Source organism: Aquarana catesbeiana, unplaced genomic scaffold, assembly GCF_042186555.1.
Source record: "Aquarana catesbeiana isolate 2022-GZ unplaced genomic scaffold, ASM4218655v1 unanchor233, whole genome shotgun sequence".
Taxonomy (NCBI): domain Eukaryota; kingdom Metazoa; phylum Chordata; class Amphibia; order Anura; family Ranidae; genus Aquarana; species Aquarana catesbeiana.
Window position 1 is genome coordinate 3,544,796 of NW_027362661.1, and position 27,739 is coordinate 3,572,534.

The window sequence follows — 27,739 nt, forward strand, 5'->3', positions numbered from 1 at the left end:
TGTCCTCAGTACAGCCCCCCATCCTCAGTACAGCGCCCCCCCTGTCCTCAGTACAGCGCCCCCCCCCCCGTCCTCAGTACAGCGCCCCCCCCCCCCTGTCCTCAGTACAGCGCCCCCGTCCTCAGTACAATGCCCCCGTCCTCAGTACAATGCCCCCGTCCTCAGTACAGCGCCCCGTCCTCAGTACAGTGCCCCCCATCCTCAGTACAACGCCCCCCCATCCTCAGTACAGCGCCCCTCCGTCTTTAGTACAATGCCCCTCCATCTTTAGTACAATGCCACCCGTCCTCAGTACAGCGCTCATCCGTCCTCAGTACAATGCCATCTGTCCTCAGTACAGCGCCCCCCCCGGCCCTCAGTACAGTGCCGCCCGTCATCAGTACAACGCAACCTGTCCTCGGTACAACGCCCCCCATCCTCAGTACAAAGCCATCCATCCTCAGTACAGCACCACCCGTCCTCAGTACAGCGCCCCCCATCCTCAGTACAGCGCCCCACTGCCCTCAGTACAATGTCACCCGTTCTCAGTACAACGCCCCCCGTCCTCAGTACAGCACCACCTGTCCTCAGTACAGCGCCCCCCGTCCTCAGTACAGTGCCCCCCATCCTCAGTACAGCGCCCCCCATCCTAAGTACAACGCCCTCCCCGTCCTCAGTACAGCGACCCCCGTCCTCAGTACAGCCCCCCCGTCCTCAGTACAGTGCCGCCCCGTCCGCAGTACAACGCCCCCGTCCTCAGTACAGCACTCCCCCGTCCTCAGTACAGCACCCCCCGTCCTCAGTACAGCGCCCCCCATCCTCAGTACAGCGTTTCCCGTCCTCAGTACAGCACCCCCCCATCCTCAGTACAGCCCCCCTGTCCTCAGTACAGCACCCCCCGTCCTCAGTACAGCGCCCCCCATCCTCAGTACAGCGTTTCCCGTCCTCAGTACAGCGCCCCCCCGTCCTCAGTACAGCGCCCCCCCATCCTCAGTACAGCACCCCCCATCCTCAGTACAGCGCCCCCCGTCCTCAGTACAGCGCCACCCGTCCTCAGTACAACGCCCTCCCCGTCCTCAGTACAGCGCCCCCCGTCCTCAGTACAGCGCCCCCCGTCCTCAGTACAGCGCCACCCGTCCTCAGTACAACGCCCTCCCCGTCCTCAGTACAGCACCCCCCGTCCTCAGTACAACGCCCTCCCCATCCTCAGTACAACGCCCCCCGTCCTCAGTACAGCGCCCCCCGTCCTCAGTACAGCGCCCCCCGTCCTCAGTACAGCGCCCCCGTCTTTAGTACAGTGTTCCCCCGTCCTCAGTACAGCGCCCCCCGTCCTCAGTACAGCGCCCCCCGTCTTTAGTACAGTGTTCCCCCGTCCTCAGTACAACGCCCTCCCCGCCCTCCCCGTCCTCAGTACCATGTGGCCAGGCAATCATTAAGTTGATAATATTTGCACCAGAACTGATATGATTTTCAGGAAGATGGAGGTTTAGTGCCGACATATCATTGAACCGTAAAACATTTTGTTGCATGGAGATCCATGTGTGTCTCAGTCTTGGTCCTGTTAGTTGATATGAAGGTCGGGCAAACAAGGACAATGAGATTGTGATTAGAGACATGGATTGTATTCTTCTTCCAACATAAACATCAACTTCTATCATCACCAAACATGTACATTGGAAAATGTTAGACAATCGCTTCTACAAACAAATCCTGTTTACAAAGTTATCTTCAGGAGAGCACTTTACCAGAAAGTACAAAACCTCCCAAAAATATCTTCTATTTCTTCAAATCCCAACAGAATGGCTCAGTATGTGCTGCAGACGGCAGTCACTGGAGCTCCACTCTACACAGGAATCATGTGACCTCCACTTCCTGTGGTATCTTTTTGTTTGTTTCATTAAAGTTCAGTTAAAAAAAAAAAAGATGGAGTTGTGGAGGCCACATGTTTCCTAAGACAGTGGAGCTCCAGCTGCAGAGATTCACAATAAAGTTTAGTTTAAAAAAAAAATGAGTGGAGGTCACATGATTTCTGTCATCGGTGGGGCTCCAGTCTGCAGCTAGACCCCCTTTAGATCCTATGGAAAACAGGAAGTGATGTCAGAAAAGACAGGAAGTGATGTCAGAAAAGACAGGAAGTGATGTCAGGTACAGACAGGAAGTGATGACAGGTACACACAGGAAGTTCCGGGTGAGAGGTGGGTCGGGAGGAGGAAGTAGAGAGAAGACGTTATTGGAAGAGGCAGTAGAGGAGGTAATAAGATCTTATTTTCTATTTACACCCAGTAACCCCCCTTCCCGTGATGTCCGTTCTCTTCCATAGTCACTGTGACATCATAGTTACATAGTAGGTGAGGTTGAAAAAAGACACCAAAAGTCCATCAAGTCCAACCTATGTGTGTGATTATATGTCAGTATTACAATATATATCCCTGTATGTTGCGGTCGTTCAGGTGCTTATCTAACAGTTTCTTGAAGCTATCAATGCTCCCCGCTGAGACCACCGCCTGTGGAAGGGAATTCCACATCCTTGCCGCTCTTACAGTAAAGAACCCTCTACGTAGTTTAAGGTTAAACCTCTTTTCTTCTAATTTTAATGAGTGGCCACGAGTCTTGTTAAACTCTCTTCTGCGAAAAAATGTTATCCCTATTGTGGGGTCACCAGTACGCTATTTGTAAATTGAAATCATATCCCCTCTCAAGCGTCTCTTCTCCAGAGAGAATAAGTTCAGAGCTCACAACCTTTCCTCATAACTAAGATCCTCCAGACCCTTTATTAGCTTTGTTGCCCTTCTTTGTACTCGCTCCATTTCCAGTACATCCTTCCTGAGGACTGGTACCCAGAACTGGACAGCATACTCCAGGTGCGGCTGGACCAGAGTCTTGTAGAGCGAGAGAAAATCGTTTTATCTCTGGAGTTGATCCCCTTTTAATGCCAATATTCTGTTTGCTTTATTAGCAGCAGCTTGGCATTGCATGCCATTGCTGAGCCTATCATCTACTAGGACCCCCAGGTCCTTTTCCATCCTAGATTCCCCCAGAGGTTCTCCCCCCCAAGTGTATAGATTGCATTCATATTTTTGCCACCCAAATGCATTATTTTACATTTTTCTACATTGAACCTCATTTGCCATGTAGTCGCCCACCCCATTCATTTGTTCAGGTCTTTTTGCAAGATTTCCACATCCTGCGGAGAAGTTATTGCCCTGCTTAGCTTAGTATCGTCCGCAAATACAGAGATGGAACTGTTTATCCCATCCTCCAGGTCATTTATGAACAAATTAAATAGGATTGGTCCCAGCACAGAACCCTGGGGAACCCCACTACCCACCCCTGACCATTCTGAATACTCCCCATTTATCACCACCCTCTGAACACGCCCTTGTAGCCAGTTTTCAATCCATGTACTCACCCTATGGTCCATGCCAACGCACCTTATTTTGTAATAATGGGGAACTGTGTCAAATGCTTTTGCAAAATCCAGATACACCACGTCTACGGACCTTCCTTTATCTAGCTGGCAGTTGTAGTCAGAAGAGCGGATCACCAGGAGATGACTGTAGCAGACTGGAAGCACTTGAAGAGCAGATATGCTGAGGTGCTTGGTAGAGAGGAACCCGGGAGCCAGGTCAAAGGTCATACACAGTGGATCAGTCAGGTAGCGAAACTGGATCAAGCTGGGGTCATAAACAGGAGACATGAGAAGCAGAGTCAGTGAGCCAAGCCGGGTTTATACACTGGGAAGCAAGCAGGAGCAGTGTCAGAGGTACAAGCCAGAGGTCAAACCAGGATATCAGAAAGCAGGGTCAAGGCAAGTCGGGTCAGTAATGGGAAGTCCAAGAATCAGGAATACAGAGGCACAGGGGAGCCGACGATAATCCAGCAGCATCATGCTCAAAGCAGCAGTTTTTAAATAGGCCAGTGGGTGCCAGTATCTGTCACGCCATGCACACGCGTTCGCACCGTCGCACATCTGCATGCGATGGTTCGCAATGCGTGCTCCAGCGCCCGTGCATGTTCGCCATATGCGCCCATGTTGGATATTGGCAACATTGCTAGTTCTTCCCTGTGACATTCTTCCATAGTGACATTTTTGTAATACATCTAAATGGGTCAAAAACAAAATTTTACTGTGGAAATTGAATCGCTTGCCGCCGACCATCTGTCATATGATGGCCAGGCGACATGGCTCTCGTTCTGGGAGGGCGTGATATGACGCTCTGCCCTTTAAACAGGGAATGCGCGTGATCGTGTGTGCGCATCCCTGTACCTTCGGTGGCGGCGTGTCACGGAGACACTGCTCGCCACCGAGAGGGGTGAACAGCCATTGGGCATGGCTGTTTACCATGTGATGAAGTCACGGCCGATCACAGATGGTACCGCCCCACTGTGCACGGCGCATGCGCGTGAACGTCGGTGGCAGCGTGTTCCCGGGAACACTGCTTGTCACCGACAATGGTAAACAGCCATTGGTCGGTGGCTGTTTAGCACGTGATCGGCTGTGATCCTTCAAATGAATGGAACTGAATCGCCTCAGGGCGCTTTTGCCGCCGGTGTCCATCTGCGGTATAGTGTGGTCCTTTGCTCCATGGGGTCCTGAAAGGCTTACAAACACATACACATACACATATTTGGCCAATTTTTTCGACAGGATCTAATTAACCTACCAGCATGTCTTTGGAGTGTGGGAGGAAACCGGAGTACCCGGAGGAAACCCACGCAGACAGGGAGAACATGCAAACTCCAGGCAGATGGTGTCGTGGTCGGGATTTGAACCAGCGACTCTATTGCTGCTAGGTGAAAGTGCTAACCACTACCCCACTGTGCTGCCCCTTTCACAGCCGATCACTAAATGTAAACACAGAGTGGTAACTAGCTGTTACAGCTCTACTCTCCTCACACACCATTTCCAGTGTGAGGAGAGAAGAACCAGGAGCTCTTACCGAACTGTGTCTGTATTGTACTGCACCAAGCACAACACTTGTCAGATCGCCCCCCCCCAGTGTCATCTGTCAACCAACAGTCACCACAGTCACCCCATAAAGTGCACCTGTCACATAAGAGACTACCATCAGTGACCTGTCACCTGTCACCCATCAGTGACCGTCAGCCATCACCCGTCACCCATCAGTGGCCAACACCCGTCAGCCATCACCCATCAGTAACCGTCAGCCATCACCCATCAGTGACAATCAATCAATCTCCCATTGGACCAATACGTTTACAATGCAGATGTGTCTTACACACCCCCTCTATGATATCCTACATTATGGTATGATTTTACTGTGGAAATTTAACCTCTTGCTGCCCGCCGTCCGTCATATGACAGCCAGGCAGCGCAGCTTTCGTTCTGGGAGGGCGTCATATGACACCCTGCTGCCCTTTAAACAGGGAATGCGGGCAATCGTGTGCATGCATCCCTGTACCTTCGGTGGCGGCATGTCACTGAGACACCGCTCGCCACCGAGGGGGATGAACAGCCAATGGGCATGGCTGTTTTCCACGTGATCGTCCGTGATGAAGTCACGGCCGATCACATATGGTACCGCCCCACTGTTCACGGCGCATGCGCGCAATCACGTCGGTGGCGGCGTGTTCCCGGGAACACTGCTTGTCACTGAGGATGGTAAACAGCCATTGGCCGGCGGCTGTTTACCACGTGATTGGCTGTGATACTTTCACAGCCGATCACTAAATGTAAACACAGAGCGGTAACTAGCTGTTACCAGCTCTTCTCTCCTCACACACCGTTTCCAGTGTGAGGAGAGAAGAGCCAAGAGCAGTGAGTTACCGATCTGTGTCTGTATTGTACAGCACCAAGCACAACACTTGTCAGATCCTCCCCAGTGTCATCTGTCACCACAGTCATCCCATAAAGTGCACCTGTCACATAAGAGACTGCCATCAGTGACCGTCAGCGGTGCACCTGTCACCCGTGACCCATCAGCCATCACCCATCAGTGACCGTCAGCCATCACCCGTCACCCATCAGTGGCCGTCACCCATCAGTGAACGTCACCCGTCACCCATCAGTGACCGTCACCTGTCAGCCATCACCTGCACGGCACTCTGGAAACCAGGATTATATTCTCAGGCCCAGTACCAGCACTGCCACCAGCAATAGGCCCCAAGAACAAATTCCCAGGCCCAGTACCAGCGCTGCTGCCAGCGATAGGCCCCAGGAACAAATGCCCAGTACCAGCGCTGCCGCCGGCAATAGGCCCCAGGAACAAATGCCCAGACCCAGTACCAGTGCTGCCACATCACGCCTGAGTACCAGTGCAGGAAATTCAAATCCTCCAACTACTGGAGTGTCACGTCCCCCAAGAGCCAGGGCCTCTACATACATGCCAGATGGTCTTGCCAACCCAACATGGCTGCCATCCGATCACCAATTATTCCCTCTTTCATAGCACAGCCTGGTGTGCAGGCCAACACTCAAAATTTCTCAGAGATTGATTTTTTTTATCTGTTTTTGCCCGACACTTTGCTGCAATTCATTGTGGACCAGACAAATTTATATTATAAGGGCTTCCCACAATCTCTAGCAAACAAAAAGCTGCGAAGGGGGAAAGAGCAGCATTGAGATGCAACGAAGTGTTGGCCTTGAGGTGGAAGGATAAAAGGGACGTGCACATGATGTCCACCATCCATGACGACACTACAATTGAGGTTCCAAGAAGACGAGGTCCCATTGAAAAGCCAGTATGTGTCCAAGATTATAATCTCTACATGGGGGGGTGGATTTCAGTGATCAAATGATTCAGCCCTATTTGTCGATAAGGAGGTCCCGATCCTGGTACAAGAAGGTAGCAATTTATCTCATCCATTTGGCCGTTTATAATTCCTACGTAGTCTACACCAAATCCACAGAAAGCCCCACCCCCTTCCTACAATTCATAGAAGAAGTTGTCGCGTCCCTCATCTATCACCAAAGACCCCCCAGAAGACCTTCGCTCTGAGGCTGTTTGCCGACTTCATGAGCGCCACTTCCCCTTCAACATTCCAACATCTGAAGCAGGCAGAAGACGGCAAAAAAAATGTTGCGTGTGCACCAAAAGAGGATTTTGAAAAGATACCAGCTAACATTTTCCCCAGTGTCCCTGCCAACCTGGCCTTTGCATTGGTGAATGCTTTCAACTTTATCATACAACCATTTTCCATGCTTTCCCAAATAACCATGCCACTGCCTTCCACGTGAACTGACCCTGGCCTGTTTTTTGACTATGCCTCTGCCTACCATTTGGACTGCTTCCTTGTGAACTGACCCTGGCCTGTTTTTTGACTATGCCTCTGCCTACTATTTGGATTGCTTCCACGTGAACTGACTCTGGCCTGTTTTGTGACTATGCCTCTGCCTACCATTTGGACTGCCTCCACGTGAACTGACCCTGGCTTGTTTTATAAACGACGTTACTGCCTACCGCTTGGACTGCTTGCACGTAAACTGACCCTGGCCTGTTTTATGGACTATGCTTTTGCCTACGGCTTGGACTGATCTGTTGCCCTGCTAATGTAGTGCACAGGGGTCTCACATATGTGAGGGGCTCCAGAATTGTTTTTCCGGATGGAGAAAACAATTTTTTTTTGTTTTCTCCGGGTTTTGGAATTTCCGGATTAGGGTCTGGAGTCCGGAGGCTTCATAGAGATTTGGATGGGTCGAAGCCTCTACCCCTGTGCCCCTGTGCACAGATCTTACCTGATTGCGGCCCTCATCCTGCTGCTGACTTACTGCCATCATGCTTCTGCCTGCCGCATGAACGGACCACACCGATAGCTGGACTATGCAAATAATTAGCTGTAGCAAGAGGCCGTATGTTTGTGAAGGGCTGGAGAGCGGTACAATAATGAGTGTCTGCAGGTAACAGTGTACCAGGACCAATATTATGGCTGCGCTGGCTGTCTCTGCCTGGACAATTTCTATTGACTGTGCTGTGCTGACAATATCCTTGTGCTGACTATAGACAATATTCCTGCCTGTTGCCTTGATAATTACTATTGCTGTCGCTAAGCACATCCCTGCCTGCTGCCTGGACCAGTGCTCTCCTCTGTGGATACTACTTAAAGCACAAAGTAATGCTTTTTTTTTTTTTACCCTTTCCGCAATAGAATTTATTTTGGATTGTAATTCTTGGTATGTACATGCTATGTGTTAGAAATATGAAGGGCCTTCAAAAATGATAGGTTGCCAGGAAATTATATATGTCATTTATGCTCCTAGAATGCCTGATGGTGCTACTTGGATGTTGGGCCTCTGTATGTGGCCAGGCTGTATAAAAGGCTCACACATGTGGTATCACCATACTCAGGAGGAGTAGCAGAATATGTTTTGGGGTGTCATCTTTGCTATGTACATGCTATATGTTGAAAATATCTGATAAATGGACAACTTTGTGGAAAAAAATGCGTTTTCATTTTTTTTCCACATTTTCCAAAAACTTCTGTAAAAAATGAATCGTTCAAAAGACTCAATATGCCTCATAGATTATACATTGGGGTGTTTGTTTTCCAAAATGAGGTCATTTTGGGGGCAATTCCATTGTCCTTGTGCTCCAGGGCCTTCAAAATTGTAATAGGTGGTTGAGAAATGAGATGTGTCATTTATGCCCGTAGAACGCCTGAAGGTGCTACGTCAATGTTGGGCCTTTGTATGTGGCCAGGCTGTGTAAAAGTCTCACACATGTGGTATTGCCATACTCGGGAAGAGTAGCAGAATGTATTTTGGGGTATAATTTGTTGTATGCATATGCTCTGTGAGAGAAATAACCTGTTAATATGACAATTTTGTAAAAAAAAAAAAAAATCTTAATTTTGCTTTGCAAAGAATTGTGGGAAAAAATTACAACTCAAAAAAACTCACTTACTTAATACCTTGGAATGTCTACTTTTCTAAAAAGGGGTCATAGGCACCATAGTTTGTAGACTCTATAACTTTCACAAAGACCAAAAAATGTACACTTATTTGGGTTATTTTACCAAAGATATTTAGCAGTATAAATTTTGGCCAAAATTTATGAAGAAAAATTACTCATTTGCAAAATTTTATGACAGAAACAAAGAAAAAGGCATTTTTTTCACAAAATTTACGGACTTTTTTTATTTATAGCACAAAAAATAAAAAACCCACTAGTGATTAAATACCACCAAAAGGAAGCTCTATTTGTGTGACAAAAGGTTGCAAGTTTCATATGGGTACAATGTTGCATGACTGAGTAATTGTCATTCAAAGTGTGAGAGCGCTGAAAGCTGAAAATTGGTCTGGGCAGGAAGGGGGTGTAAGTGCACTGTATTGAGGTGGTTAAAGATAAAGAGCCCCAAATACCAACCATTGTTTATAAAAGCAACACTTTTCAAAAATTATAAACAATCTCCCATTGGAGTAACATATTTACATTTACACCCCTTCATGCATAATCCTATTGTTTTTTTGGCCCCCCTAAACAGGGAGTGGATTGCTCAGGGATGATGTGGCTAAACTTATGCTATCTGTTGAATTTCTGTAGAATTGGCTAATTTACTGCTATTAAAAATGTTCAATACCCTGTGTTTTTCTTGCCTTTTTTTTATTTATCTTTTTTACATTTTTCAATACCAGTCCAGGTTTGGAATCGCATGCCCGGGTTTCAGGCTGCCTGAAACCTGGACACCCGACTAAGCCAGGACCGGTCGGCAACCTTTAATGAACGGCCGCACTGATGTGAATTCAGTGCAGCTGGTCATTGCGGAACCACAGGGCTGCCCAAAGGGGGTCACGGACTGTGTGCCCTGCAGTTCCACAATGACCGGCCGCACTGAGTTTATTAAAGGCTGCTGCCCGGCTGAGTTGGGTGTCCGGGTTTCAGGCAGCCTGAAACACGGGCACCCAACTCTAAACCCGGACGGGTGGCAACTCTACAGGTATGTAATCTCGGTCATTACATTTTAGTTGAATAAATCTAGTCAACTAAAATCTTATGTTATTTAGTCGACTAAAACTAGGCTAAAACTAAAACAATTCAGATGACTAAAATATAACTGAAACAAAATGGCATTTTAGTCAAAACTAAAACTAAATCAAAATGTGTGATCAAAATTAAAACTTGTTTTTAAAAAAATGTAAGAAATAAAAATAAAAAAAGGCAAGAAAAACACAGGGTACTGAAATATTTTCATAGCAGTTAATCAGCCAGTTCTACAGAAATTCAACAGCATAAGTTCAGCCACATCATCCTTGAGCTATCCACTCCCTGTTTAGGGGGCCATAAAACCATTAGACTTAGGACTCATGCACATGGGGCGTTTTTACAGCTGCTTTTAGCAGTGTCAGACATTTTTTTGCAGATTAAAAAACTCCTCTCCATGTTATTCTATTGTAGGAGCTGTAAGTGGCATAAGTGTTTTCAAAAAAGCAAAAAAGCCGCCCGCCCGCAGACCCCCACAACCACTGGCCAGACGTTTTCAAGCTGCAAAAAAACCCAGAGCCAGCGCGTTCTGAGGACCAGCGTTACAGCTGTAAAAATGCCTGACACTGGTAAAAGCTGCTAAACGTGGCTCAACACTGGATACAGCCACGTTAAGCCTCGTCAAGCGTTTTCTTTTTACATGTTAAAATCAATGGTTCCCTATGAGAGCCCATTGATTTGAATAGAAGTCGCACCATGATGTGGATGAGCTGAGGATCTTGAAGGGGAACCCTCGCCAAAATGAAAAAAAAAATGGCATGGGGTTCCCCCCCAAGGGGAACCCCCGCGCCAAAATAATGGAATGGGGTCGCCCCCAAAATCCATACCAGACCCTTATCCGAGCATGCAGCCCGGCAGGTCAGGAAAGGGGGGGATGAGCGAGCGCCCTACCTTCCGGGACTGTTTCAGGCCACATGCCCTTAACATGGGGGGGTGGGTGCTTTGGGGCAGCGGGGGGCTGCGACCCCCCCACCCCAAAGCGCCTTGTCCCCATGTTGGTGGAGACAAGGGCCTCTTCCTGACAACCCTGGCTATTGGTGGGGGACTTATCGGAATCTTATAGCCCCTTTAACAAGGAGGCCCCCAGATCCCGGCCCCCCACCCTATGTGAATGAATATGGGGTACATTGTACTAGAGCTGCACGATTCTGGCTAAAATGAGAATCACAATTTTTTTGCTTAGAAGATAGATCACGATTCTCCCACGATTCTTTCTGCATAACATCATCTTTCACATTAAAACAAAAAAAAATTGGGCTAACGTTACTGTTTTGTTTTTTTTTTTTTTATTCATCGAAGTGTATTTTTTTCCAAAAAATTGCATTTGAAAGACCGCTGGGCAAATGCAGTGTGACATAAAATATTGCAGCAATTGCCATTTTATTCCCTAGGGTCTCTGCTAAAATATATATAATGTTTGGGGGTTCCAAGTAATTTTCTAGCAAAAAATATTGATGATTTTAACTTAAGAAAGAAGTGTCAGAAAAAGATTTAGACTTTAAATGGTTAAACTTCCTACATTTACACGTTGTTGAAAACTTGGCAGACTGCCCAGATGCTTTCTTTTGACAGCTGAGTGAGCAGATAAAGTCTCTCCACTTGTTTATATGAAAGAATCGGCAACCTCTGCAGGAGAGATCGTCAGGGGAGGTGAATCGAGATCATGATTTTTTAACGATTAATTGTGCAGCTCTACATTGTACTCCTACCCATTCACCCAAAAAAAGCGTCAAAAATAAAAACAGTACACAGGTTTTTGACAAAGTAATTTATTAAAGCAGATCCAGTGTCTCTTCCGACTTCTTTTCCTTCTGGTGATGTTTTCATCCTCTGGTTCTTCTCCTTCCGGTGATGTCTTCATCCTCTGGTTCTTCTCCTTCTGGTGATGTTCTCATCCTCTGGTTCTTCTCCCTCCAGTGATGTCTTCATTCTCTGGTTCTTTTCCTTCCGGTGATGTCTTCATCCTCTGGTTCTTCTCCTTCCGGTGATGTCTTCATCCTCTGGTTCTCCTCCTCTCTCCACTGTCTTCTCCCTCTGCCGGGTCTCCTCTCTCTGCTGTCTTCTCCCTCTGTTCTTCCTCCGATGTTCTCCCAATGCTCTCTCCTGCTGGTCTACTAGGGCCTCCGTGTGGCATTACTTATATAGCCATGGGGGCGGGGCCACCTGGTGACATCACCCGGAGGCCCTGCCCCTTTGTGATGTCACCACCTAGGGCATGATGGGGTGGTGACTTCACAAGGGGGTGGGACTCCGGATGATGTCGTTGGGTGGCCATGCCCCATGGCTATATAAGGAATGGCACACAGCGGACCTAGCATTGCAGCGGGAGAGAGCGTTGAAAGAACATTGGAGGAAGAACAGAGGGAGAAGACAGCAGAGAGAGGAGAAGACATCAGCAGAGGAGGGAGAAGAGCCAGAGAGGGGAGAAGACATCAGCAAGAGGGGGAAACTTCACTGGAGAGGGGAGAAGATACGTTGGAGCTGCCTTAATAAAGGACTTAAAAACCTGTGTACTGTTTTTATTTGTTTTCGATACCTTTTTGGTGGGGCGGCCGGGAATCTGGGGGCCCCCTTCTTAAAGGGGGCTTCCAGATTCCAATAAGCCACCCACCCACAGACCCCCACAACCACTGGCCAGGCTTGTGGGGAAGAGGCCCTTGTCCCCATCAACATGGGGACAACGTGCTTCTGGGTGGGGGGGCACACAGCCCCCCTGCCCAAAAGCACCCACCCCCCATGATGAGAGCGTGTAGACTGGTATGGTCCAGGAGGGGCGCTCGCTCGTCCCCCCCTTTCTTCATTTTGGTGGCCGATCTTTCTCCTTTCCGCGGCCACATTACTGTCACCATCGGCTCCTTCTTCCACCCACAGCTGCCTGTGTCCCTGCAGAGCCCTCCGGCAGAACAGAGAGGAAGGAGCGGGACCGAATCTCCAACATGGCGCCACCTCGGCACTGCCACAAAGATCCCCACAAGGTGCTGAGAAACAGGACTACAGAGTCCTTACAGGAGTAACCAGGACAAGCCTGCAAAGCAGCCAGCTAAGAAACCAGCCAGGGAGGGACATGCTGCTTTATGTACACAAGATGTCCTCTCCATCCACTCTGCTCTCACACACTGCTGGGGGAGATGTACAGGACATGCAGGAGGACACAGGGGAAGTGAGGATTGCATTACTTCCTCCTGAGCAATATTCTCATTTGTCTCTGAGCTCCTTCTTGCTATTCCCCGTCCTGCCTGTTGTTTCCTTGGATTGATTTTCTGTGTAGTGACCCCAGCTTCATCTCTTGGATGCTCGTCTGTTGCTTGTCCTGACCTTTATCCTGATTCCTGGATCTCCTCCTCATCTCTCCTCCATATCCTCTTACACAGCTTTTCTCCACACCTGCAGTGATCCTGGGAGGTGGGAACTTGTCACCGGCACTCAGCAAAATCCATCCCCACCATTGGGAGCTCTGGAGAAAATTGTCTGCTATTTACACTCTGTTACTCCGCACGTCACCTGATCACATGAGAGCTTACTTTCACAGATTCCTGACAGATTTCTGTATGGTAAAGGTCAAAGTTCTTCAGTTTAGGAGAGGTAGGACACACCCAGGAACAATGATTTGCATGGGAGCCTCATATAGAGACCACTCAAATCTTCTCATCCAAATGTCCCTTCAACCAGAGTCTATATGTCCTATGACATCACAATGACCTCACAGCTCCTCCTCCCAATCTTCCTCCATCTGGCTTTTTCCCCTAATCGTCTTTCAGGACAGCCACCTGAGAGACCTTGGCTCCTCCCCTCTGTAGGAAACACCGCGCCAGCCTTCTATAAATTTCCTCCTCCCCTGCTGACTCCTCAGTTATTTGTGTTTTCTCCAGAGGGGAGACACCACTGGGAACCAAGCCAGGAGAGCCAGGGAGGCTCAGGCAGCATATCCTGTAAGGGAGCAGAGGCTCCTTGGACAAGCCAGGGAAAAGACTAACCTGGTGAAGATTGTCACCCCCGCACCCCTGAGAACAGGTGGAGGTCGGGGGGGCTCCTTTTCAGCACCGAGCGTGGTGAGGAGGAGGTGCATGACCCAGGCCATCCCAGACCCTCAGCAGCGTGTGGTAGCACTGACAGTACAAAACCATGCCGGGTATTGGGACCGCACAGAGCCGGTGACGTCATGTCCGGAGGAAGGGGCGGGCACTTCCGGTGTTATCGCGGCTTCCGGTTCCAGCCGCAAAACCTGAAAAGGAGCCAGGCATGGGCTGGAGAGGAGCCGCACATGCTGTAGAGACAGCATAGGCTCCGGTGGCGACAGGCAGAAGGAAGGGACCAGATTGCTCCAGCAGAGACCAGTTCCAGCCATGTAAAGGTAAGGGGAACCTAGGGTGGAACTCCTCTGGCCTGAAACCACCCCCCCTCCCCCCTCTTAAGGGAGTACATGGAAAAAGGAGGGGGGTAGGTAAAGGCCCCTCCAGTGTCAGAGGGTGGTTCACGGGGCCCGCGGTGAGGCAAGCCCACATGAAGACACTGCACACCTGCAGGTATGCAGGGGTAAGGGATATTGAAATAATTAAGGTCTGTGGGGTTTTTTCTCTTGTGTCTTTTCAGAAAACAGACAAAATCAGGCCCCCCTCACAGCTAAAGAGGAGGTGCCCTTCTTCTAAAACTACACTTCGGGACTCCTGGGGGAAAGCACTATGTAAAGAATGTATTAGTAAATTAGTACAGGAACATTACACTGAGCAGGGCAGTGAGCTAGCGGCATCTGTTAAAGAACTATTGAAGGGTTTCATATCCCGCAGCTTCAGACTGCTCCTCTCCCAACACAGACAGCATCACCAAAGATGCAAGCACTGCCCTCCACTAGTGCATGCCCTCCAGTAGCCTCCATAGAAGAGGCAGAGGATGAGCCAGACACCGCAGCTTCTGGTTCCCAGGAATCGGAGGGAGAAGCTCTGGAAAGGGATTCCAGAAAGCCATCCCGATACAAACTCTCATTGGAAGAGGTTATACCATGCTAGGTATGCAAACGGAAAAGAAACCTCTATCTCTACATGATCAGATGTATGAGGGCCTAGGGGAACAGGAAAAGAAGAATTTTCCAGTTCATGAGGTTTTAATAGAGGCAATTAAAAAAGAATGGCAGGAACCAAAAAGAAAACCATTCTTTTCTAAAGCCTTAAAGAGACGGTTTCCATTTACAGATGATCCAGCATCAGTATGGAACAAAACCCCAAAGCTAGATGCAGCTTTCTCACAAGTCTCGAGGTACACGGATTTGGCATTCGAGGACATGGGGGTCTTATCCAAAGAAATGGATAAAAGGATAGACTCTCTATTAAAAAAGTTATGGGACTCCACATTGGGAAGTTTAAAGCCATCTATAGCATTTATGGTTGTGGCTAACTCAAATTCAGGCACACATTGAGGAAGGAACTGCAAAAGAGCAGATTCTATCTTCCTTTCCCACACTCCTGCGAGGCGTCGCATATATCGCAGATGCATCAGCAGAGTTGGTACGGATGGCAGCCAGATCCTCCGCATTAGCCAACTCTACAAGAAGGGCCCTGTGGCTAAAGACATGGCAGGGGGACTGCGTGTCTAAATCCAAACTTTGCGGGATCCCATTTACAGAGGGCTTGCTGTTCGGGCCAGGGTTGAAGAAAGTGCTGGATCGCAGAGCCGATAAAACTAAGGCATTTCCGCTGAAGCGCAAATCAACCTGAAATCAACCACAGAAGAATAAAAAAAGGTAAAGAGGGGACACAAGATCCCGCTTTAGAGCACCCAAGGCGGAAAACCAGAAGAGACCTTGGGTTCAGAGAGGAAAGGGCAAAGGTGGGGCAATTTTTCGTTATCCTGAGCAAACCCGCAATAAACAATGACAAGCTAGTCACAGTGGGGGGAAGACTGCGGGCCTTCCTCTCACAATGGAAAAATATATCCTCCAATCGGTTCATTTTGAGAACAATAGGAGACAGGTATCATCTAGAGTTCTCAAGATCACCCCCAAACAGGTTTTACACCACCAAACTTCCAAAAAACAGAGAAAAGGCCAGAGGGTTAATGAAAGCCATAAAAGATCTCAGAAAACAAAGAGTGATTACCAAGGAGGAAAGAGGTCAGGGCTTTTACTCCTACATATTCGGAGTACAAAAACCCTTGGGAAAGGTCATACCAATCCTCAACCCCAAACCCTTAAATCTATCCATAACTTACAAAAGATTCAGAATGGATTCCATATATTCAGTGAAGGCTCTATTACCTCCAAACTGTTATATGGCTTTCCTGGATCTAAAAGATGCGTACCTACATATCCCAATAGATCAGAGTTGTCAGAAATTTCTAAGGTTAGTAATAGAAACAAAAAGTCAACCATGCACCTTCAATTCCGAGCTCTACCCTTCGGCCTATCCTCTTAACCCTGAATTTTTACAAAAATTTTGGCGGAAGCCCTGGCACCATTGCGAGTCAAGGGCATATCCATCATTGCCTATTTAGACGACCTTCTCCTCTTTGCAGAATGTCCTGGGAGATTACTAGAGAACCTGAAATACACACAGGCATTCTTAGAAAAACTAGGTTGGTTGATAAATATAGAAATGTCCAACCCAAAACCCACTCAACAGATAATGTACTTGGGGTATATAATAAAATAAAAGCATTGCAGGCCAATCTACCATGTTCAATAAGACAGATAATGTCAACCCTAGGACTACTAACTTCTGCAATCCTGGCAGTGCATTGGGCAGGTCTACATTTTTGACCACTACAGATGTTCCTATTAAAAATATGGGATCACAAACAGGAGTCTTTAGACACAAAGGTTCTAACACCAGCAAGGGTAAAAAGAACCCTGTGGTGGTGGAGGAGATCAGAAAATGTAAACAAAGGACGGCTGTGGACCCACCCGAATTCCAACAACAAACGCAAGCAGCGTAGGGTGGGTAGCACATTTAGGCTCCCAGATAACACAAGGAACCTGGGAGAGGGAAGGGAGGATGAGATCATCCAATTGGAAGGAATTGAAGGCAGTGTTGTTAGCACTTCAATCCTTCCAGTGAGGGTTGAGAGGCCATCACTTGCAGATCAGGTTCGACAATTAATCGGTAATCGCCTACATAAACAAGCAGGGGGGGAACAAGAAGCGGAGCCCTGTGGACTTTAGCAGAAGAAATCTTGAACTGGGGAGAGGAAAACATACTCTCTTTGTCAGCGCAGTACACTTAAAAGGGGATTTTAAAAAAGTAGCAGATTTCCTCAGCAGGAAGAAAGTAAGAGAAGGCGACTGGGTATTAAAACAGGATGTATTCAAACAGAACACACAAAAATAGGGAACACCTCAGGTGGACTTATTTGCCTAGAAAGAAAGCAGAAAAGTTTGAGCGTTCTTCTACCTGAAAAGAGAAGATGAAGTATTTGGGGTAGACGCGTTAGCACAGAGGTGGACATTCAACAAATGTTATGCCTTTTCCCCACCAATGCTCCTACCAGCTGTGATAAGGAAATTGCATACAGAGAACACATCACTGATTCTCATAGCACCTCACTGGCCCAGGAGACCTTGGTTCTCTATGCTCAAAGAACTCGCTGTAGAGCCCCCCTGGTTACTACCAATCCAGGAAGATCTACTCTCCCAGGGCCCAGTGTATTGTCCCCAGGTGAAAAGGTGGAACCTGGCCGCCTGGTATCTGAGGAGCAGCTGCTGAAAGCGAAAGGGTTCTCAAACCGTTTAATAGATACACTGCTGAAAAGCAGGAAAGTTGAGACACGCACCATCTATCGGAGAGTATGGAAGTGTTTTAACAGATTACAGAGAACGCCTTCAAAACACAAAGCTCAGTGGCAGTCTTGGAGTTTCTACAGAGTGGAGTAGATAAAGGACTAAGCCTTAGTACATTGAAGAGTCAAGTGTCAGCACTGTCTGTTTATCAGGAAAGAAAACTAGCGTCCAATCCATGGATAATCAGACTCTTTAAATCCTTGAGCAGGCAGAGACCAATACAGAGTTCAGCCTTTCCAAAGTGGGACCTGTCATTAGTGCTACAAACTATGACAGCAGACACCTTTGAACCACAAGGAAATTGCAGCCTGAAGCAGTCTTCTTGGTAGCAAATACTACAGCCAAAAGGGTCTGTGAGATAGAGGCCCTATCAATCAGACCCCCCTTTTGTCAGATTTTCCCAGATCGTATAGTTTTTAAAATGGATCCGGGGTTTTTGCCTAAAGTAGCTTCGAAATTTCGCAGAGGCCAAGAGATTGTGTTACCATCGTTTTGTACAAACCCTTCTAAGGAACAAGAAATAAAGTTCCATAAGTTAGACGTTAGGAGATGCGTCCTACATTATTTAGAGGTAACAAAAACACTTATGAAGGCGGATTCCTTATTTATTTTATTTTCTGGGGCCAAGAAAGGGCACAAGGCCTCAAAACGCACCATAGCCAGATGGCTAAGAGAGGCCATTGGACAGGCTTGTAAGTTGGGAGGCATGCAGATTCCAGAGGGTATCAGGGCACACTCCATGAGATCAGTGGCAGCGTTGCAGGCAGAGAGAGCTGGAGCAACGCCGGAACAGGTTTGTAAAGCGGCAACTTGGTCCAGCTTTGCCACCTTTGTAAGACACTATAGCGTGGACCTTTGGTCTGCCAAATATCAGACCTTCAGACACAAGGTCTTACAGCTATAGTCCCGCCCTAAGGGTAAGTGCTCATTTATCCTCTTAGGTGGCTGTCCTGAAAGACAATTAGTTGAAAAACTAAGTTACTTACTGGTAACGTTTTTTCCTGGGGTCTTTCAGGACAGGACCAACCCAAATGTATATTAAATCATAGGATTTCCTTACAGGAAATGTGATACAGTTGACTTAGTGTATCATATGTTCTTGTGTCTCCCCAGCAGACTGGAGGTGCTCTTTAAAGAACTGAGGAGCCAGCAAGGGAGGAGGAAATTTACAGAAGGCTGGCACGGTGTTTCCTACAGAGAGGAGGAGCCAAGGTCTCTCAGGTGGCTGTCCTAAAAGACTCCGGGAAAGAACGTTACCAGTAAGTAACTTCGTTTTTTTTTTTACTGAAGCTCTTAGGATGTGGGCAGACCCTTGGCATCCTCACTAGCAAAGTGGGACTGTGGGTCCTGCATTGTATGTAATGACATCAGAATGCCTGCTACAAGCTTTTAACCTGCGTAGTGTGGGGGTCTTGTGTGGGTAAATCATACCTCAGTCTGAAGCGGGGCTTTAACCGGTTGCCGACCAAGCGCCACAGTTACACGGCGACAGGTTGGCTCTCCTGCGCGAATTGCCTTCGTTGTATGGCGGTTCACGCAGGCGCTCCCACTGCTAGCTGTTTGAGCGTGCCCGCGGGTCAGGCGGCAAGGTTGCTAGTCCCTTCCCGCTGACAGCACTTCCTGGATTCAGCTTCCATGCTGTCTCAGACAGCCTAGCTGTTTTCCAGTATCCAGGAGAGTTGTGGCTTCCATCTGTCGGCCACTTCAGAATATGCTGCCATAGAATTGCACCTCTGGATATCCCTGAGACTCCTTGGGACTACCAGAACGCCGGACCACCTGCCTTGTTACTAATTAGAGCTGCACGATTCTGGCTAAAATGAGAATCACGATTTTTTTGCTTAGAAGATAGATCACGATTCTCGTGGCGTAACATCATCTTTCAAATTAAAACAAAAAAAAAATTGGGCTAACTTTACTGTTTCGTTTTTTTTTTTTATTCATCGAAGTGTATTTTTTCCCAAAAAATTGCATTCGAAAGACCGCTGGGCAAATGAAGCGTGACATAAAATATTGCAGCAATTGCCATTGTATTCCCTAGGGTCTCTGCTAAAATATATATAATGTTTGGGGGTTCCAAGTAATTTTCTAGCAAAAAATATTGATGATTTTAACTTAAGAAAGAAGTGTCAGAAAAAGATTTAGACTTTAAGTGGTTAAACTTCCTGCATTTACAGTTGTTGAAAACTTGGCAGATTGCCCAGTATTATTTATTTACACAGCAGTTCTATCCCTTTGATCTAAGAAGGAAGCTTAGTTACAATGTTTCAAGTTAAAAGACTTGGCAGAATGCCCAGATGCTTTCTTTTGACAGCTGAGTGAGCAGATAAAGTCTCTCCACTTGTTTATATAAAAGAATCAGCAACCTCTGCAGGAGAGATCATCAGGGGAGGTGAATTGAGATCACGATTTTTTAACGATTAATTGTGCAGCTCTATTACTAATATGATGGGCTCCTACCCATCCAGCCTTTTGTAGGTGTCTTTAACCCTTTTGGGAAATATAAAGTTTTACTTCTGCACTTAGAGACACCTTTTTTTCTTTTAATTTTACTTCCAGAGTTTGCGTCTCTCTTCAAGTGCTACTCAGAGCGCCCTTATACACACTTTTATAAGGTGTCAGGATGTCACTGTCTATTTCTCTATGGAGGAGTGGGAGTATTTAGAAGGACACAAGGATCTCTACAAGGACGTCATGATGGACAATCAGCCGCCCCTCACATCACCGGGTAAGAGGAGACTTTATTGTAAAGGAGAGAGCAGTACGGAGGGTCCACCTAGATCCCCCATCATCTGATAAACACATAGAAACAATGTATTCAGTCAGTGTGTGTGTTTCCTACAGATGGATCCAGTAATGGGAACCCACCAGAGAGATGTCCCCGTCCTCTGTATTCCCGGGATTCCACACAGGAAGATCACACCATCCCTCACCATCATCAGGTAGATGAGGAACAATCACTGATAGTATCATTAGGATCTGTACATTATCTGCATTGTTACCTTTGGTGTCATTTTTATTATATATTCAGAATGGAAACCAAAGAGAGTCTAAAGTTGAAGTTAAAGAAGAGATAAAAGAGGAGGATGATGAGGATGGGGTGATGGAGGAGTCAGAGTCTCTTATACCGCGTACACATGATCAGAAATTCCGCCAGAAAAAGTTGCATGTGAGCTTTTGGTCAGAAATTCCGACCGTGTGTATGCTCCATCAGACTTTTGCTGGCAGAATTCCAGCCAGCAAAAGATTGAGAGCAGGTCCTCTATTTTTTGGTCGGAAAAAGTTCCTATCCGAAAATGCGTTCGTCTGTATGCAATTTGGATGCGCAAAAAATCACGCATGCTCGGAAACAATTCGACACATGCTCTGAAGCATTGAACTTAATTTTCTCGGCTCATCGTAGTGTTGTACGTCACTGCGTTCTTGACGGTCTAAAGTTCAGAGAACTTTTGTGTGACCGTGTGTATGCAAGCCAAGTTTGAGCAGAATTCCATCGGAAAAACCATCCAAGTTTTTTCTAAAGGAAATTCTGTTCGTGTGTACGCGGCATAAAAGAACACAAAGATCTGTACCAGGACACCATGGTGGAGACATCCAGCTACAGAAACCCACCAGAGAGATGTCCCCGTCCTCTGTATTCCCGGGATTCCACACAGGAAGATCACACCATCCCTCACCATCATCAGGTAGATGATTGACAATTATTGGTAGGTCTGATTTATACACAGCATGTTTGTTACAATAAATGTTTTATTATATATTCAGAGTGGAAACCTTCGGAATGATAATATTGATGTTAAAGAAGAGTATAAAGAGGACGATGAGGAGTATGGAGTGATGGAGGAGTTTTCAGAAGGACACAAGAATATGATGGAGCCACCTAATACCAGGAACCCACCAGAGAGATGTCCCCGTCCTCTGTATTCCCGGGATTCCACACAGGAAGATCACACCATCCCTCACTGTTACAAGGTTGGTGGGACAGAGCTTGTAATGCCGGGTACACACGGCCGGACTTTTCGACCAAACTTGTCCGACGGAATGAATCCGTCTGACAATTCGACCGTGTGTGGGCTTCATCGGACCTGCAGCGGACATTTTCGGTCGAAAATCAGACGGACTTTAGATTTGGAACATGTTTCAAATCTTTCCGATGGACTCGAGTGCGGTCGAAAAATCTGCTCGTCTGTATGCTAGTCCGACAGACGAAAACCGACACTCGGGCAGCTATTGGCTACTGGCTATCAACTACGAATCCATCGGACTTTGGTGTGATGGTATGTAGGCAAGCCTGTTCGTTCGGAAGTCCGTCGAAAGTCCGTCGGAAAGACCGTCGGACCTTTGATGCCGAAAAGTCCGCCCGTGTGTACACGGAATTAAACACACCTATAGATACAATGTGTGGATTTTTTTTATGTGATGTCACAATAATAAAGCTTATATCTTGCAATTTGATATTCTCTCATTCTCTTGAATTAGAGTGGAGATCCAATCAATATAGAATTTGAGGTTAAAGCAGAAGAAGAAGAGATGTATGTGAGGGATGATCAGCAGTCTATGGAGGAGGATGGGATAACGGGGACATTTATAGAGGAGGACACTCCTACAGAGATCAGCACAGGTGGGTCATTAACACTAAATACATTCCTCCACCCATACTGCTCACTGATTGGTCAAGAGTAGGGCAAGTACTGGGTGATATCATCCTGTAATCCCCTGGTCACTTTCCTGAGCTGTGTTCCCCGTCCTGTATTCCTGTATTTCTCTCGGATAATCTTCCTTCTCTGTGCTGCAGACACAATTTATGTATCTAGACTGGATTTATGGAGATTATGGGGTTCAGCTGGCAGCAAAATATTCATTTTTAACATAGACGTTACTAGACCTAGGCACCTGGGGTGTGTGTTTTGGGTCTTCTGCCCCTTGCCCAGGTATGGCAAGATCTCAGAACAATTTTCCCAGGATTACTTGCTCTGTTGTCTGCTGGCTGTGCTGGGTGGAGGGATATGTCTATATAGTCTCAGACCCAAGTCACTGAGTGCAGTCTCAGGAAATAGGAGGCAGCGGTGTGGGGGTGGGGACACTCTTCCTATAATCCTCTTATCGCTGTAACTCCTATCAAAGATAGTTTTAGTTGTTTCCTCCCTCTCTGACTAAGGTCCATGAATAAAGAAATTAACTGGTAGGAGATTCAGAGATGTAGGGCTGAAACAACTAATCGTCATAATCGATTATGAAAATAGTTATCAACTATTTTCATAATCGATTAGTTGGTTAGTCGATTAATTGGCCTGCATACAGAATGCATTACTTATTTACATATCAGAAAATACAGCTCAGTACACCATCCATACATGTCAGTAAATGCCTGAGAACTTGAATGCTTGAGGAGCAATGCCTCATGGGACATGTAGTCCTGGGCAAGAGAAGGAAGCAAGTGATTCTAAATGCAGAAATTTTTTTATTTTGCTATAGGGAAACTCTATTCTATACTTTGTACCTTCCTATAGGGGAACTCTATTCTATACTTTGTACCTTCCTATAGGGGAACTCTATACTATACTTTGCTGCTTCCTATAGGGGAACTCTATACTATACTTTGTGGCTTCCTATAGGGGCACTCTGAAGGCAGGAGGAGCCAGCAGTGGGGGGGGGAGGGGGTCCAGAAGAGGAGAATCAGGGCTGCTCTGTGCAAAACCATTATACAGAGCAGGTAAGTATGACAAGTTTGTTTTAAAAAATAAATCCAACATTTACAATGACTTTAAGGTCTTTGTGCAGGGAAAATCAGCATCTGACCCCAGAGAAGGTGGAGGCTGATAGACTGGAGGTAATAGAAGGCATTACTATTACATAAAGTAAAAGATTACTAGTATTGTGCATTATATTTAAAATTATTATATCCATGAAAAAAAAGTATCAGCTTTCAGTAATACTTTACTATAAAAGTCCCCCCTCCCCCCTCTAACCTCCATATATCTTCATGTGTGACTCCCAGGTAAAATCCCCATATATCCTACTACTGGGTATATTTATTATTATATATATGATATAAGATATATTACTTTCACTATTTCACAGTATAAATGAATCCCTTACAGTGGTGATTATCTGCTATTTTTGTACTATAAGGCTACTTTCACACTGGGGTGGGGGGCGTTAGCGGTAAAGACATTCAGCGGCGCTTTACTGCTGATATAGTGGCGCTTTTCGGCCGCTAGCGGGGAGCTTTTAACTCCCGCTAGTGGCCGAATAAAGGTTTAAAAGTGACCACAAAGCGCGCTGCCGAAGCACTTTGCAGGCGCATTGGCAGCGGTGCCCATTGATTTAAATGACAGGGGCGGTGGAGGCGGTGGAGGTGAGCAAAAACCACATACACTGTTTGAAAATTTGTTTGATGGAGAAAAGTTTTCTGTTCTGCTCCTTCGAATTTTCCCGTCACTGTGGTCAAAAATGAACGTCGATTAGACCCCCCTAATGGTTAGAAAATTGGATGAATGTTTTTTTGAAAGAGAAATGAGTTTGTGTACGGCCAGCATAAGTGACATCAGGTGCAGGGAGCTTGTACCCACCTACCTGTCTATGACAAGGGAGTCTGTCATCCATCATATTATATTACACTCCTGTCTGATCATCTGCAAAACAACGTTTTACATCTTTTTTACATTTTAATAATGTTGATCTCTGATATGTAGCAGATTCACCCTCTAATAATACATCTATCTGTCTGTTATTCTCAGAGTGGATTAAATATCCAGCTATATATCTGGATATTTATATTTACCGCTGTATATAGATATTCAAGAATATTAACTAAATTATACACCAAACTTTATTTTAGGTTTTTATCCAATTAATCAAAACAATAATCAGCCAACTAATCAATTATGAAAATAATCATTAGTTGCCGCCCTACAGAGGACCCATTTACTAGTTACCTTGAGGGGGGAATTGTAAGATCCTCAGAGACAAAGCTGTCTGATGTGGGCGGAGTCCTGGTTTAGGGGAACCAATCTGCTCATGTCTAGTAATAATCTTTTTATCTCTATTTTAGTAGATGGACGGGAGATGAGGAAAACCTCAGAGGATTGTCTCACTTTGTCTCCAGACTGTAAAGTAGAAGATGAGGACATCACACAGTATAGTCCAGGAGAAAACCCGACTACCTCAAATGTCCATCCGGCACCACACAGTGTAGATGGACCATCGTATTCCTCTTATCCTGAGGAACCTCAGACTGTGAGGGACGGTGCTGTCCTTCCAACAGATAAGAGGCTTTCCTGTACTGTGTGCGGGAAGTGTTTCCATTCTAAATACAATCTTAATAGGCATAAAAGTTCTCACAAAGGAGAGAAGCCATATTCCTGTCCTGAGTGCAGGAAATGTTTTTCACAGAAGGGCGATCTTAACACACATCAGCGATCTCACACGGGGCAGAAACCGTATTCCTGTCCTGAGTGTGGGAAATGTTTTTCAGTGAAGTCACATCTTTACAGACATCAGAGATCTCACACGGGGGAGAAGCCACATTCTTGTCCTGAGTGTGGGAAATTTTTTTCACAGAAGTCCCATCTTTACACACATCAGAGATTGCACACGGGGGAGAAGCCCTATTCCTGTCCTGAGTGTGGGAAATGTTTTTCACAGAAGTCCAGTCTTCACACACATCAGAGATCTCACACAGGGGAGAAGCCACTTTCCTGTCCTGAGTGAGGGAATTGTTCCTCACTGAAGTCCTGTCTTCCTGTACATCAGGGATCCCACACAACCCTCGAGGTGTATTAGTGCCTTGAGTGTGGGAAATGTCTTCTATGTGAATGTTGCTGGACATCACAGCTCTCATGTGGGGAAGAAGCACACCCTGATATACACCTCAAATATACTCAATGGCTGATCTTCATCAGGTAAGAAACAGTTCCAGGGGTGTGGACATTTTTTGAAAAAACGACTCCAAGGGACTAAATCGGGGTCCCAATCTCCTTGTCCCTTATGACAATCTCCTTGTCCCTCATCTACCAGAGAGCTCAGCAGTGGTGTGGGAGTTCATTGAAAACTACACGCCGACATCGGCAAAGGAGAGAACTCTGTGAATGAATGGCACGGCTGCACTCTTTTCATAAAGTGACAGCCGGTACAGGGAACTTCTCCCCACACTGCTGCCACACAGAGGACTCGGATCGCTGAGCCGCTGCAGGAACAGGAACACGTAACATCTTCCCGAAGGTGAACGTTTCCTTTTAACCCTTTCACTGCCAGTGCTCATTTTTTGCATTTTTTTTTTTTTGGCTCACATGTTTAACCCCTTCAATACCAGACACTTTCACCCTCTTCCTGCCCAGGCCAATTTTCATCTTTCAGCACTCTCACACTTTAAATGACAATTGCTCAGTCATGTAACACTATACCCAAATTACATTTTTATCTTTTTTTCCCCCACAAATAGAGATTTCTTTGGGTGGTATTTGATCATCACTGGGGTTTTATTTTTTGTGTTACAAATAAAAAGAGACAGAAAATGTTGAAAAAAAAAGTTTTTCTTTATTTCTGTTATAAAATGTTGTAAATAAGTAAGTTTTCTCCTTCACTGATGAGGAGGCACTAATATGCAGCACTGATGAGGAGGTACTGACAAGCATCCCTGATGGGCACTGATTGGCATCACTTGTAGGGCACAGGTGGTCATCACTGATGGTCCTGTACTGATAATCAATGCTGAATATCAGTGCAGATCCCCCCTGTCAGGAGAGCCGCTGACTGGCTCTCCTCTACTCGCACCTTGTCAGCATGAATAAAGGAAAGCCGATAACCGGCACTTCCTGGTTACCATGTGATGAGCTTTGATTGGACACAGCTGATTACATAGTAAAGAGCCTACATCATAGGCTCTTTACCGGGATTGGAGATGAGGTTTTTCAGAGTGACACACCACACCACCGATCGCCACGCACCCGAGCGGCTTATTCTTCTGGATGTCACACGACGTCCATTCAGGGTAATGGAACCCCTGCCTGCCGGTCATTCTGCTATTGGAAGGTGGGAAGGAGTTAAAAAACATGATATATTTTCTGAAAGCAGACACCCTAGAGAATAAAATAGCGGTAGTTCCAATTTTTTATGTCATGACATTACCACAAAAGTCTAGGAAACACAACATTTCTGTAAAAAACACACTAAAGTTCATTTCAGGGGGCACAAAAAGTTTGGCCTATATTTGGTTTACGGTGATGTATACAGTTGTGCTCATAAGTTTACATACCCTGGCAGAATTTATGATTTCTTGGCCATTTTTCAGAGAATATGAATGATAACACAAAAACATTTCTTTCACTCATGGTTAGTGTTTGGCTGAAGCCATTTATTATCAATCAACTGTGTTTACTCTTTTTAAATCATAGTGACAACAGAAACTACCCAAATGACCCTAATAAAAAGTTTACATACCCTGGAATGTTTGGCCTTGGTACAGACACAGAAGGTGGCACACACAGGTTAAATGGCAATTAAAGGTTAATTTCCCACATTTGTGGCTTTTTAAACCACAATTAGTGTCTGTGTATAAATAGTCAATGAGTTTGTTAGCTCTCATATGCACTAAGCAGGCTAGACACTGAGCCATGAGGAGGTAGAAAAGAAAAGTCAAAAGACCTGCATAACAAGGTAATTAAACTTTACAAAGATTGAAAAGGATATAAAATTTATCCAAAGCCTTGAATATGCCAGTCAGTACTGTTCAGTCACTTAATAAGAAGTGGAAAATGTGGGGATCTCTTGATACCAAGCCATTGTCAGGTAGATCAAGAAAGATTTCAGCCACAACTGCCACAGGAACTGTTCAGGATACAAAGAAAAACCCCACAGGTAACCTCAGGAGAAATACAGGCTGCTCTGGAAAAAAATGGTGTGGTTGTTTTTAAGGCGCACAATACGATGGTACTTACCATAGGTGAAAGAAATGTTTGTGTTATCATTCATATTCTCTGAAAAATGGCCAAGAAATCATAAATTCTGCCAGGGTATGTAAACTTATGAGCACAACGGTATGTGGTAGTTGCACTCA

General features: G+C 46.2%; 3 protein-coding genes across 3 annotated transcripts in view; 2 read left to right on the forward strand and 1 right to left on the reverse strand.

Annotated features, from left to right (window-relative positions):
- LOC141121905 (uncharacterized) overlaps positions 1-27,739 on the reverse strand; it is a 619,894-nt gene that overhangs the window by 424,209 nt on the left and 167,946 nt on the right. The window lies entirely within an intron of this gene.
- Positions 1-27,739, forward strand: part of LOC141121909 (uncharacterized) — a 196,083-nt gene that overhangs the window by 93,091 nt on the left and 75,253 nt on the right. The window lies entirely within an intron of this gene.
- Positions 1,655-27,656, forward strand: LOC141121878 (gastrula zinc finger protein XlCGF66.1-like). The gene is made up of 6 exons (XM_073611635.1): positions 1,655-2,230; positions 20,242-20,410; positions 20,527-20,624; positions 21,448-21,654; positions 22,162-22,303; positions 24,737-27,656. Exons 1-6 carry the CDS (start codon positions 2,096-2,098, stop codon positions 25,393-25,395), a joined length of 1,410 nt encoding a protein of 469 aa, XP_073467736.1. The 5' UTR covers positions 1,655-2,095; the 3' UTR covers positions 25,396-27,656.

Excerpts from the sequence above, each read along its gene's own strand:
- LOC141121878 (XM_073611635.1), top strand. The coding sequence starts at position 2,096 with ATGTCAGAAAAGACAGGAAGTGATGTCAGGTACAGACAGGAAGTGATG. Across the intron at positions 2,231-20,241 it reads TGGAAGAGGCAGTAGAGGAG|AGTTTGCGTCTCTCTTCAAG; the intron begins GTAATAAGATCT and ends TTTTACTTCCAG. Across the intron at positions 22,304-24,736 it reads TCCTACAGAGATCAGCACAG|TAGATGGACGGGAGATGAGG; the intron begins GTGGGTCATTAA and ends TCTCTATTTTAG.